Source organism: Haemaphysalis longicornis, unplaced genomic scaffold (genome assembly GCF_048455015.1).
Source record: "Haemaphysalis longicornis isolate Haplotype H1 unplaced genomic scaffold, Haemaphysalis longicornis Haplotype H1 scaffold_10, whole genome shotgun sequence".
Lineage (NCBI taxonomy): Eukaryota > Metazoa > Arthropoda > Arachnida > Ixodida > Ixodidae > Haemaphysalis > Haemaphysalis longicornis.
In genome coordinates this window covers 83,884,536-83,899,297 of record NW_027526204.1, presented here as the reverse complement: position 1 = coordinate 83,899,297, position 14,762 = coordinate 83,884,536, and the positions used below count along the sequence as shown (strand labels likewise).

General features: G+C 46.8%; 1 protein-coding gene across 1 annotated transcript in view; it reads right to left on the bottom strand.

The window, feature by feature from the left end:
• LOC144158860 (uncharacterized) overlaps positions 1–12,952 on the bottom strand; it is a 366,527-nt gene extending 353,575 nt beyond the window's left edge. The window contains exon 1 of the mRNA XM_077690032.1: positions 12,353–12,952. Coding sequence (XP_077546158.1) covers positions 12,353–12,449 — 97 coding nt within the window. The 5' untranslated portion in view covers positions 12,450–12,952. The remainder of the gene's footprint in view (positions 1–12,352) is intronic.
• Between the last annotated feature and the right edge of the window lie 1,810 nt (positions 12,953–14,762).

Sequence of the window (14,762 nt, the reverse complement as noted above, 5' to 3'; positions counted from 1 at the left end):
GGCTGGATGGCGAAAAACTTCAAAGCGGCAGGCCGCAATTCTTAGAACAGCCACCTGGCCATATAATGCTCTCTTGTTGACTCTTTTATTGTTGACTCTTTTGAGCACGGAAACACCCCTCCTACACCGCTCATGCCGCAAAACAAACGGTTCGGACGATATTTGCTTGCTCTTATTTGTCCTCTTATTCCGGCGCCCCTTCCAAGACAGCCCTGGCACACTCGCGCTGCGCGGGGAAGCCCCTTGATGAAATGCGGGTTCTTTTCGTGTGGGGAACTTATGTTACTTTCACACATGCGTTATATAGAAGACTCAGGAAGACGTGTTTTAGGACCCCAGAAATTCTTTACTGCTGTCGTGCAAACCTCGGCATGCTAGCGGATTTTAAGGGAGTAGACCTTTCGTTCAGTTCAAATGAGTGCAGGTACAGGTGGAACACCCTTCACAATCAAGCTTTTATTGGAGCGCGTTTCTACATCAAAATGCCAATATTGTGTGAGATAACTCCTCCGAACTGTTCAGTCTGTTTTTCGAATTCGTTGTGCCTGCATCACCGATAATTCTTCCAGATTCATGCTGTCATTACTTCACATTCCAGAGAAGAGTTTCCGGTTGCCTACTTTAGGGTCATGTGACCATTTTCTCAATCAGTGGCCGGGAGTACTCGATAGGATGCTAAGAAGAAGGTTGCGACGTTTCTTTAGTGTTAGCTAGTAATTGATTGATTGTGGGTAATTGGGGGGCTTAAATTACCGAAGCCACAGCCGGGCAATGAGGCGTGTTGTAGTGGAGGGCTCTGGATTAATTGTGACCACCTGGGGATCTTTAACGTGCGGCGAATACTCAATAACCAGGCGTTTTCGCTTTTCTCCTCCATTAGAAAAGCAGGCCCTTCGGCCGGGATCGATCCGCGTCCTTCTGCTCAGCAGCACATTGCCTTAGCCACTGAGCCACCACGGCGGGTTTTCGGGTGGTAATATTAAGGCGTAGAAATATAAATATAAGTGTTTTGTAACGAAGCTTTAAGCCTAATGCCTATTTCCAGCTTTAAATTGTGTTCGAAAGAGAAATGGTCCCAGTTTCTAGGATACTGCGCGGTTCAGTTTTAGCTGCCACCTCATTTTTGGTACGGGCTAACGCTCATTTCAAACCGAGACTCACATTCATTCCAACCCAATCATGTATTCGACGAGCAACGCTTCATTTGCAGCGGCATGGAAACTCGAATTTTCGCTCCGAGCGAGTATGTTACTACCCGCATACATCGCAGTGCCTTAAGCGTTCTATATTCACGCCACTCGGACAGAGCTGAAAAGCGGATAGTTGAGTACGAGCGAGTGCCATTAAAATTGGCGCAAACCATCTCGTTCTTTCTTTTCTTTTCTATTAGATGCAACGCATGTCATTCACCCACCTTGTCCCTGCATCCGGCGTTGTCGTTATCGGCGTCCGCCCCTCCCCCATTCTCCTCGCCGCGCCAGCTGCGCTCTCCGCCGCTCACCCTCTCTCCTCTCAGATAGCGAACACTGTCTCGAGAGGGGCATTGGATTGGATTCGATTGAATTGGCTTGGATTGGCTTGGCTTGGCTTGGCTTGGCTTGGCTTGGCTTGAATTGAATTTGGATTGGATTGGATTAAAGTGGATTGTGTTGGATTGTGTTGCGTCATAGCCGCGGCAGACGCACTGGCGCCGGCGCGTCCCCTCGCCGTTATGCGCGCTATAAAACGCGGTGCCTTGTGCCGCTCCGCTCCATCGTTCCAGCGCTGTTCCTCCGCTGACACTGACTCTGACTCTGACTCTGACTCTGACTCTGTCCAACGCTGCAAAGTGAACCCCCTATGCGTCGCATCTACACAGGGGTTCCCGCGAGGGGAGGTGGGAGTTTTTTTTTATTTTTTTGCACCAACATCATCAGAACGACTGCCCTCGTGTACGGAGATGATTGCGTTCGTCCACTACGAAGTGTGCATATTCCTATCTCGGTAACTAAACACGCGATTCAAAAGCGGACGGAGAAATCTTGGAATGACCGTTTTCGGGCGTGCGTATGTAACCCATATGTTTAAAGCGTGTACAGTTTTTATGCATAGTTTTTTTCAAATAAAATTTGCCATGACCCACGTGAAATACTACAATTTCAGTACGTTTTTTTTTATATATCGAAAGCTATTCTTATGGCTGACCGTTCGGCGGTATGAGATATGAGCCAAGGGAGGAAGATTTGCTATGCAGGACATGCCAGGAGAAAATGAGAAAACAAAAATTGTTGCGTTAAGAGTAGATCACTGGCAAGCCAGGCATTTACTTTCAGAAATAATGGCGATTTCGGAAAGGCGTTCGATCTGCTGGGACACTGAAACGAGCTCAAAATTTAAAAAAAAAGGTCCGTATTTCTATGAAAATTACCTGTGGGGGAGGAGTACACTTCTTACTGTTTACTTCTAAAAAACAATGCCGGGTTACCAAACCACTCGTCACCAAAGTTAAACAGAAGGATTGGTGTCCCATTACCTTACTTGTGTTTATTCAACGAGAAGCCGACGACATACCGCCTAAATTAAAAAAAAAAGAAAACAACCTTGACATGGAATCAGGAAAGCAGTAAAAAATAGGGTGGGGCACGACCAAAGGGAAGGAGGAAGACAGGAAAAATAAAACAGTTTTTTCGCCGTAGCTCTTTTCGCCCTATTTGTTTAGCTGCTGGTACACCGTGTAACCACGTTTAACCATGCCTTTCCGGTGCCAAATATATTCAACACTGGTATTGGTACCGCGTCGCCCGAATTCAATTTTTTTTTGTCGAGACAGCCAAGCTCCTTACGCTGAATGGAACACCTGCGTTTGACGCAAGTGTTATCAGACCGGAAATAAGAGAACGCCAGTCCGGCACCTCGCTTCAAAGTTGACAGAACCCAGAAGCCTCCCGAAAATACCCGCTGCCTTGAGTAGGAAGATCGGGCAGATGCGGCTCGCCGTTGCATTTTCTGTTTGTTGGTACAGCGAATACCTTCCGAAGAATGCCAAGGAGACTTTCTACCTCAATCGAACCGGATTACCGCAAAGACATCCAACGATTTCGTATTCAAGTATGTGTTCCTAAGTACGGCAGAAAGATGAAATACAGAAATACAGGAGATGTATCGATACATCGTGGAGGCTGTAGTATTCACAGCTCCGTGCGTTTGATTACGGACATTGAACCCAGGGGTCAAAGGCCAACTACTGACGCATTTTGTCCAGCTTTTTGCACTTGTCCCATTCTCACATACTTCCAGCACATTGTGACACGAGGTTCCGAGATTAAATCTCTACCCTCATTGTACGAAGATTTTTATAACTCTCTAATGGCATTCGACTGCCCTCACACTCTCCTTGGCACTTAGGGGCTTTGTGATTTCTTCATTGCGAGTAATTCTTCAAGAAAACCAACCACGTAAATCACAAAACGCCTGAGAAAATTTCTGGCACAACGTCGTGCCTCCAAGAGAAATTCAAGCAGCTAAAAACGGTCTTTCGACCTTAAAGGCACTGCTCCGCTTCAATCTTGACCATTCCTTGCCAATTGCGAAATTCTTGAGTAACGGCACCTCGATGTGACATTATGCACGATTTTGTTACAGAACACGGCGCGGAGACACAGGTCGTGGTTTAGAAGTTGCGTGTTCCCGGTGACTTAATATACGAAGAAATGGAAGGGCGGGGACATCATATGGAGTAGCGGAAGCCAGATGACTTGATGAAGCTCTACAAAACCGAGTACGAGCATACGAGTAAGGCATATGAACGTAATAAGCGTACGGGTATGCAAAACCGAGTACGAGTGCGTCCACACGTGGCGGTGGCACCGTAGATAAATTATACCGCTAGAATGAGGAGCCCTAAGCGTCTTTCTGAAGTTGCAATACTGCGGCAAATTATTTCTAGTACTTTTTAACAACTTGTGACACGAAAATATTACGTTAATTTCCGTTGTAATTTGAAAATTAATGCAGGAGAGCGTTCATGTTCAACTGCGAATAGTTGGGACAATAACAAAGCTGTATAAAATTCCCTACAAACCTAATTTGTTATTATTATTATCATCATCACCATCATCAGCAACAGCCTACTCGGTCCACTGCCGGAGGAAGGCCTCTCCGATTGACTTCTAGTCGCTCCTGTCCTGTGGCGCTAGAATCCGTACCTGGCCGCCGAATTACTTTTGGCTGACATATTATGCAATCACTTTACCACTCCTGCTTGGGCCTAATCCTGGCCTGCAGTATTGTCTAAATAAATAAATAATAATAAATAATATTCCGCCCCTCCATCGAATTTTTGGTCTCCCCTTCCTCTAAACCCGTCTCTCGGTATCCACCCTGTAGGCCTCGTTGTCCTCTGGTTGCCATTCGCGTGGCTAGCCAAAGTCAATTTCTTTTTCCTTCATTTGAACTATGATATCCTCTACTCGAGCTTATCCTCTGATACAGGAAGCTTGTTTCTCTTAACGTTGCTCCTATCCCTCTTTTTATAGCGTTTATGGAAATATAGCCTCCATTAAAACTTAATAGCCTCGAATAAATTACACCTTGTCAAGAGGCAAGGCTAGGTTTAGGTTGAGTAGTGCAATCATGTCGCCGCTTCATGCTTATCGCAAACTCGGCGTCGTTAATAGAAAACATATAACAGCCAGGGCCTCCAAAACATTATCAAACATCCTTTAAGGTTACCGTGAGGTATCGGCCCAAAACCCACATTCAGCTGCTACCCATGCGCAACTGAAAGCTGTAGGGGCTAGAATGAAAAGAAAATCGAAGAGAAATTATCGTAGCAAAAAAAAAAAAGACATGCAAACCGAATGGCTGCATTATTATTTATTTGCGTGTTCAGCAATCCTTTTTTTACGACTTGGACTAAATTTGAACATGGAATGAGGGCTTCCCAGCGCTCTTTAATAGCCGGGATTTAGGTAAATGGGGCCTCGCTCAGTTCGCTCGGTGGCGGGAACCGTGATGAGGCAGTTGCACGGACTCTGGCGAGCACTTGCCGGCAAAATCACTGCGCGGCCATTCTGAAATTGCATCGGAAAGCATCCCTGGTTCCCTGTGATCATTGCCTAGTAGCGTTGTAAAAGTTCTCCGCGTTTATTTCCTTCTTCTTTCATGCTTGTCCAAACAGCATTTTTTTTCCTTCTCGTTACTTACCTGGGAACACACAAAAAAGAACCTTTTAGGTGCGGAGTAACTTAGGACCGGACAGTGTCCATCCGCGTCCGTGCGCATAGCATTTACAATCGCAAAAAATCACGCAGGCACCGGTACGATTCGAGCCTGTGTCTGGTAGACCAGACAGAGTTAGTGCGAGCCGTCTTACCCATTGGGCTACGATTGTGAGTTAGTACCCGGGAGTCAAACGGCTTACTCCCTCGCCCGCAACGGTGGGGAGTCCGCGCGCACGCCACCATCAACGAAAATCAAGCGAAATGTGATTTGAGCCGTAACTTGCAGTTTCATTTAAGGAATAATCAAGGCGAAACTCACGGCTCGGGGCGCAAATAGGATGTCACTCGGGGCGCAACTTGGATGTCATTTCGAGTCCCCGTACTCCGCACCCTCGTCATCATCCACGGAGTGGAGAGGCTGACATTTTTTTCCCGTCTCGTTACTTACGTGAGAACACAGAAAATATTTTTTTTAATTTTATTTGAAGTCAGAAGTTCATACTGCTGTACCAAAAAGGCAAATCTTGAGGACAAGAAACAACGTGAAAAAATGAAAGTGAGAGCGAGAGATAGAAAACTTTACCATCCCTGCCTAAAAAAAAGTTGAGAGAAGCGCGAAAGCTATCAGAGGTCAAAACTTCGTCACGAGAGCGGTAAAACCTTCCCTAAAAGTGCGTTCAACCTTCGTTGAAAGTGAGCCCAATCGATAGTGAAATCTTCAACACTCAAAGCTGAAACGAAGAACGAACCCATGTGACGATTTTTCTCGCACTATATAAACACATCCACGAGCGCCCCACATGTATACCAAAACGCGGTTTATGAGACAAAGGTACACTATTGTACTCCTCCTTCATGATCGACACATGTATTGTCTTATCCAGAAGCATTCCTTTTTCGCAATTTTCAAGTAACTATTTACCCGCCGCGGTGGCTCAGTGGCTAAGGCGTTGCGCTGCTGAGCACGAGGTCGCGGGTTCGATTCCCGGCTGCGGCGGCCGCTTTTCTGATGGAGGCGAAAAGCAAAAACGCCCGTGTGTGCGAGATTTCGGCGCTCGATAAAGATCCCCAGGTGGTCAAAATTAATCCGGAGCCCTCCACTACGGCGCGCCTCATCGCCTGCGTTGCGTCGGCGCGTTAAACCCTACAATCAATCAATCAATCAATCAATCAATCAAGTAACTATTTCGAGATAATGGAAACCCCCTTTCACGCACGCGCCGTGTGTCCAGATATTTTATCGCAGATTTTCTATTACACATTAAACCGGTCTATGGGGAGATGCATTAGCTAAGTTGACAGAACGCTATTGGTCCCACTGAGAAAGCGTTCGCTTTAAATAACCGGGCCGTAAAAAGGCTCTTAAAGGACGGCGTTATATGCCGAAACCGGAAGACACAAATGTCTGGTGTTGCAGGACCCTGGAAAAAAAATTTAGCAGTGGTTCAGAGCTGCTATCCCTGGATATACGTAGCGTGATCTAAGGTTCAGCTGGGTATTCTTAGGTTTCCTGGTTGTTTAGGATTAGCTAATTATCATGCTTACTGTTGCTAAAACGATTTCCAATCCAGTCCCTTCCATTCCAGTCCACTCCGGTCGAGTTCAGTCCAGTCACTGTTCATCGCGCATGCGCAGCACGACTCTCCAGGAGCCACGCGAAATGGCTATCAAGCGGCTCCAGCGCACCGTCAAACTTGGCTACTGCACAACGGAGGCGCACAGCTGGGTCTGCCGTGACTATGACGTCACTCCCCTGGAATGCGCAGACCGGCGAATTTGCAGACCCAATTCTTTACACACGTGTACTCCAATTCCAATCCAATCCAATCCAATCCAATCCAATCCAATCCAATCGAAATCCAATCCAATCCAAATCCAATTCAATCCAATCCAATGCTCCTCGCGCTTGCGCAGCACGGCCCTTCAAGGTCCACGCGAAACTGCTCAACCTCGGCCAGTGTAGCTTACGTTACAAAAGTTTAGCACGTGGCGCTCACCCACCGCTCAGAGTAAATGCCTTTGCGGCAAAGACGACATGACTGCGGGCTACAAGGATTGCGCAATGCCATAGTTGCGGCGCGTGACTACTCGTGTTTTCGGGTCAAGGTTGAAAGGTTGTTGACACGCTCGAGAGACATGCGCCGAGCTGCAGCCGAGCATGGGTAACAATTCCCAACGAAGTTATTTGGCTGACCACGCATACTGTATTCGGAGCCGAGATAGTAGCCTTCCTGAAAGGGATGGCGGTACTTTGCCCAGTTGCCTGCATTGCGCTGTTGTTCGGGTAGTGGAGGAGCGTGCCTCCGGGTGAAACGCATTGGCTACGCCCACCTGTTTGATCAAAAGACCGGGCGGATGAGAGAGGGGGCGCATTTATACAAGTACGGGAGAGAGAGAGAGAGAAAAGACTTTATTGAATTTTCGCCTGCAGGAGGGACGAGGGGGAAAGACCAGAACTCAATAGCAAACGAGGAAACGTTCCCCAGGGTTCTCGATGGTTTACAGTTAAACAATACTAAGTCGTATCCGTTGAATGCCCCAAGTGGACTGCAACGACTGCTCAAGTAACCCATCTAGGCGTTCTAGCCGGTACCTCTATGAAGTTCAAGTTGCTCTCTGCACTCTTCGGCCAACGTGACAACATATAAGATGATGTCGATGACCAAATAAGTCATCGTAGCAATATGGTTGATTTATATTTATATATGAACAGGTTATAAAACCCGGACAGTGCAGAAAGGACGCGCAACGCAAATGGGGAGACTGACAGTAGCTAAAACAGAGGAGAAAGAGATCTATGAAACGCGACAAATAAATAATAACATAAAGACAGATAAGGGAAGATGTCAAGGATACCGACAACAAAGACTCGAGGAGAAACCCACAAGGGAAGGATATTGGCAAGAGCCGTGGATAGGAAGGTTGACACGGCGGTAGCACTCGGCGATCCAGTTAACAGTTCCCAGCGGGAGTTTTTGTGTGTGGCCGCAACCACACGCGTCCTGACAACGGAGAGCGCTGGTAGGGAGGCAGCGTTTCGCACGCCGGGCACGAACTATTATCTGCGGCTTAAACCTATAAGCCTGCAACCCCACCGTCGCGGCTTTTCGCCTATGATTGGCTTAGAAGCTTCGAAGCGCCACACACAGACAAGCTCTTCAGAGAAGGACCTCCTCTAGCGGGCTTGGCCAAGGGGAAGATCCCATTCACGGAGGAACAAAATCACGCACGGATTTCCATATTGCTTCTCGGGCTTGAAGCTGCAGCGAAGCGTGACTAGGTGAGTTCGTTAATGCGCGAAAAGGTGGATTCGGTTGACCGGCAATGCTGGCCGAGCTTGAGGCTTGGTGAAGACTTTGACGCGCCCATTCAACACGTATCGGCAAAGGAAAATTCTCCACAATATCTAGTATTGTAGACCGATAGACAGAAGGAAGTGGTGTCAGAAAACTGTTCGCAGGGCCCTTAGAGCATTGGACGAAACCCTGAGGATACGGAGGTAGGCTCTCATTCTGAGGCAGCTGTGGCCGAAAGAAAAGTGAGGCAGGGGACCAGCTACATTACTAAGGTAGCGGGTCTGGAGGATTTGATGAGTTGAACAGCGTGAGTACCCGTAAGTTATTCCTGCGGCTCATCTGGATCCACCCACATGATAACGTTATATCATAACAGGAGAACCACCCCCAAGGTAGGCCTAAAAAGCGACCGTAATGCCGGGAGTCAATTCAATATACCTGAGCGATGTCAGCCTGTGGGCAGCGTTCATTGATGGTGCTCCAGTTAAAATCATGTTCATTCACTTACGGTAAGCATAGCCGTTGAATTCCGTGCGTGGGAGACTCTTCTTCAGTACATTATGAACCATAAGAGTTTATACGGTTTACGTTTTGAAAGGATCCGTTGGGGCAGATAGCTACCCTGTAGGATACAGGCTGCGCGACGGGAGCACGACTGGTGGGTTTTCAGCATTTAAAAGGCATGGTCGGCGCTCTAAAGGTTTCAAGAGCTGTTAGGTACAGTTTGACGTAGCGTTCTCTGTAGATATCTCCTGAAAAGGGAGAAACTGAGCGTTTGCAGTTAAAGCGAAAGAGAGTATTGAACCAATAGGCAACCGGAAGGCCGTGATGGGATAACGAAAAAAATTAGGCGGAATAAAAAAGGGATGGAGCAAGCGAAGAACGTATGCTAGATAATTTTGGACAGGTCGTTGAGGGAAGCCGCTACTTCGTTTTTTAAAAAAAAACAGGCTTCATTCAGTCATTCTTTTCTCCAACCAGTGATTCCGAAAAAAATTGAAGGAAATGGAGAGAGAGAGAGAGAGAGAGAGAGAGAGAGAGAGAGAGAGAGAGAGAGAGAGAGAGAGAACACAAAGATAAACTTTTTCTTGTTAACGCTGCTCTGACGATGGCAAAGGGGAAGGTTATTCAAAAATCATACTCACGTAAATAACACTCTGTCTGTCTGTTTCTTTTGCATTGGGAGAGCCTGGTCTGAAGGATTTTTTTTTTTGGATTGCGAAACTCTCCATTCTGGAGGCCGTTGTTGCGATATTTCCAAATTTAATTTAACCAAGATATTTTCTTCACATTATTAACAACGTAACCTTAATTTTATTCACTTGTACCCGCTTTGTTTGATAGCCCACCTTGGATAACGCTTTCCCGCTGCGGGGCACATAACTTTTTTCGATTACCTGTATCTAGTACTAGCTGTAGTCGGGGCAGCGTTTTAGTGCCCTGCCAACCAATAACCGCTGTCACGAGTACTTGCAAACACTCGACACCTGGAACAGTCGTAAATGCTATGGTTCCCAGCCATCAAGGGAACGCTAGGCACGCGAGCGCTTTATCAGCCTAGGCGAGATTAGCTGGCCAGCCGTGATGTTAAAAACCGCAATGACGCCTCTCAAGCTGTTATCCGTATATCGGCGCGGTGCGCTAAATCAGTCTTGACGGATCATTGCGAGCATATATGAAAAAAAATTCGCTATACACCGCAGAAAGTACGCGTCTTCAGCACAGTTTCCGTCTCAATGTTTAACAAACAACAAAAGATTAATCACGAAAGAATACGGGTCCCGACCTTTCCGCAGTTCTTTTACGCGACACTTGAAGTGATTGGGCGACGTCATCTTGGTACGAAGGTATTTATTTTACAGCTCGAGAATATTTTTTCTCACTTTGGATGTAGATCACTAAAATGTGCAGAAGCAATAAACATGAACAAAATTTACTAGAACCCTAGTATTTTTCTCTGCTCGTATTTTTAGGGAATAGTCTCTTGTTTTGTGGCACCTTTGCGTAGTCGCAGAGAAATAAATCTTACAAGACTAAAATTTTCGCACTTAGGGGAAACTACCAAGATCCTATAAAAGAAAATTAGCTACCACCCCAAGCTTTCGGCATCTAAATGTTACTGGAATACACAACTACTCGGGGTGCTATATATACCCGGGAAAGAATATAAGCGAGGGGTTTCGGGGCCGAAGTTCGCATCTTCTAACGGTAAACTAAACATAACCAGCAAAACAGCGCAAGCGAGGAAGGTTTGGCTGGAAAGGTTTCAAGGGCTGCATAGTAATTTACTAAACGTTAAATGCGAGCACCTGATTCACAGACTAATCTGTGTTCTCAAAAAAACCGAAAACAGCTGTGTTGTCCAACCACCGCCTCTCGATATAAGCACCAGCCCAGGCAACTCGGCTGATATTTACACTTCCCAACGCAGCCCGAAGACGTATCTATTTGCAAGCTTCCCGCCAGCCCCTTAGACTCGCCTCAGTAAAGAAAGGACAGCTCGCCATGACCCACGTGGGTTTGGGAGGGTAGGAAACGTTTAGGCGCCGGTCGACGCGGTAAACACGGGCGAACGAGGCACCTCATCTGTTACCATGCCGAACACAGTTGTCATTCTCCTGCGTCCCCGTCGGTAGTTTCTCTCGGGGTGCTTAGGTCCCACACTACGTTTAACTGTGTGTACTTGCACTGCAATCTTCAGTATTGCAATGGGCTCCCCAGGCAGGAAACGTGGTCGGTCCATTACGTAAAATGATGACGTTCCTTCTCTTCAGATTTGGCTAAACGTTGTCCTTTCATTCACAGAAGTGGTGCGGTAACCCTTTACTATTCCAGTGTGTTGGTGGGATGGCCCTAAATCGCTTCATAAGAAACAAAAAACTAATTAGATGCCGGTGCTTGATATTGAAGGGGGGCCTTATTATACTATACCGCTGGACTGAAACCTCCATTTGCACGTACGCAAACGCCTGTTCAGCTTATGAAAAGATAAGATTTCGGAGGTGCAAGGCTTTAGTTAGTTTAAGTGTTTAAACTATTTTTTTAGGTTTTTACAGGTAACATATCTATAAACAATCCACAAGTTTAAGATGGTTCGTCTTTCATGTAGTGAAAGAGGGTATTCCCGCGGGAACCCATGTTGGCCATTTTGCACTGCGAAATTCGAAGTTGTGCTTTGTCGCCCTTGTTTTTGAAGTCCCTGTCAATTCTTGTACAAGCAGCGTCTAGAAACACGTCCGCTGCCCTAAGAATCCTCAAACTATGAGAAACTAGTTTGTATAAACGGGGCATTGATCATCAAGCTTGATGAATGTTGCACTGTGTTATTATTTTTGTGAAGCATGGTAGACGCTTTAATTGATGTAAACCTCATTGTCGTATATGCGAAGCTGAAGAATGGCCGTGTGAAAACCCGAAGTAAGCCTATTATTCACAGCAACGTCAGCACATTAATTAGGTTGATCGGCTCAGCTTCGCCACTGGGATACGTTTGACGTCGTCAGCAATTGTGGGATCTTTACTCTAATAAAGAAGTTGCGTGCTCGACACCGGAGAACGTTTTAGTGCATGTGTAATTTTGTGACACTTTGTCAAGTAAGTACTAGCCCTATTATTATTATAGGTGTTTATTATATTTGTATTTTAAAAAAAATGCATCGCAGGCAATCACGGTGTATTTTTGTAACGACGAATAATATACCCTTTTACTCGTTGAAGTGCTGTGGCGTGCCTTAAGTTCTAAACGGTAGATATATTACAAAGCGGCACCAGTTCAGCCCCATTTCATCCATTGTTTACAATCAAATGCGCGGCTGACACGGCGCACAAGACGAGATTCCGGGATTAATCACTCACCTCTACCGGCGAGGACGTTTCCGCAGAGGAGCAAGATCTCCAGAAGCCGAAGCGTCGCCTTAAATCCGAAGGACACACGCGGCACGCGCGATTTCATGTTAGAATCCGGCGAAAGAATGAACCTGGCAGTGGCAGCTTCTCACAGGTTAACACAAATAAGGTATATTATAGCAGGGCGTTGAGCACAGCTCAATGTCGAACTCAGAAAGCGTCTTCCAGGTCATTCACCACACAATGTGCACGACGCCATAACACGCACTCATTTTGCTTTCTAGGTGGGGGTCAAACCGAAACTGCACCACTTGGAGTCACGCGCACTTCACAAGGAGAAGAAAAACCACTACTCAAATGACAAAATACGCTTTTTTCTTGTCTCGCCTTATAAAACTTTCAGCACAAAGCACAGTCCTAGACACAACACTGACATGACTTATTCTAAGAAAACAAACGATGACGCTCCGGAATTACGCAGTCGGCTTCTTTCCTCTGCTTCGTAAATGCTGTTCTTCTGTCCCCCGAACGACGCAATCCGTTGACGACAGCGAGAGAGCGCAATAAAGGGAGCCGTAGCCAATCCAGACGAAGACTGCGCCGAGGGACGGTTTATAGCAGACGACGAACACTCACGTGAGAGACCGAAAGTACACGACCATACAGGTAGCTGTAGTACTACTCCCTTTCTCGGCCACAGTAGAATTTCGATTGTAATGTATTTTTCCTCTAGCTCCCTCTACATTTGTTTTCTCGTTTACGGCTCGCAGCGCAACAAACACGGAAGAGAAATTTCGTCTATGGTTACAGCCACAAGATCGCGCAACACACGACTGCACCCGCCGCGAGCCGAAGGCGATCTCGGCGCACTCCGGCAACGTGGCCAGCTTTTAGATGTGGCGGTGCGGGCGGCTGGGAGAGACGCAGAGAAGGAGAGGCAGAAACAAACGAAACAACTGGTTTTCAAGCACTCTGCTATGCGCATGCTCCCATCGACCGCCTACGAACGCGGGAAAGATGAATCGGGGTATTCGGCTTTAGAGGATGCCTGATCCACCGATGGAGAGGCAGTGTGCGCGGAATAACAGAAGGGAAAGAAGGCTAAGAAAAAAAAGCACAGAGCAAACAAAGAGAACAACGGGAAAGCCGTAAGCGGGACCCTCGCAGAAACGGAGGGCACATAGCAGATTCCATAAAAAGACGATATATAAAAGAACAGAGTCAACGTAACTCGGGCGATAACTGTCGCATGAACAAAAATACAACGGCAAGAATACAAGAAAATCAAGAAAGTGTCGTCATAAATGGTGTTCTTTGGTGGCACCGAATCACTTAGGGGGGACGGAGAATCGGAATGAGAGGTCGATGGGCAACGCTGCAGGGCGTTGCTTAATGAAAGTAAAAGTGGATTTGCGAACTACCTCTTCCTCCATTTTTAGCTTCAGTTTGTGTTCGACGTTCTATTTTCCCTGCTCGTTCACTTGGGTGTGCTCATTGATCGCTTCCGTCCGGTCCGTCTGCCGCCCTCCGGTCAGCTTCTCCTTTGTGTAACATCGCGTGCGAAGATGGCTTTTTTTGATGGAATGTTCGCCAACATGGCATGTTTTTGTAGGGCCATCGCGGATCACTATATTTTCATCGTGCTCTCCGCGCATCGCCAACAATTTAGAGCACGTCAGTGCGTTGTGTTAATCAATCCATCACTTCCGCGAGCGGATCTGAGCTTTTGTATGGGGGATATCTCATGCGTCCACTGAGGCCTGGTTTCGCCGCCTTTGTTCTACCATGTACATGCGCTGCCGAGAATGAAGTTGATGGGGCAATCGCGCCTACCTGCTTGCGTGTACGACTGCGATAGCAGTATTTTATTCCTAAAATTCTGGATATATTTTCTGCTGTCTTCGTTTCTTCGGAAGTTTGAATTGTCTTACCGTGGGGGTAAAAAACATGTATTCAAGCAGCTATGTTATAGTAGGGCATATACAACGCTTGAGGGCCATGACTAAGAAAAAGCAGAATTTCTTTTCACTAGGACGAAACCGGTGTAACACGAGTCCACAGCAAATACTTGTGCATGCGCTGATTTTGCATTTTTAATTACAACCAGATCCATTTACCCTAAGTATAATTTGTTATCTTTGTGTTTCATTCGTATCTTTTCTCTGTTAGTAGCAAAGTATCGGAGGGAATTGGCGACGGCTTCAGTGAAATAATTTTAAGTGCGAATGCACTTTATAAGCGACCCTGAATTCCGGCGACCGCCGTCCGTCCACATAGCAACAGCTGCGGGTGCGCGCGCTCCTCGTCTTCCTTGGCAACGGGGGGAGATGGGCGCGCGCTGCCTGGCCGCTGACATGGCACATACCCACGTGGGGGATTGGCCAGGAATCTCCTCGTCTTCCTTGGCAACGGGGGGAGA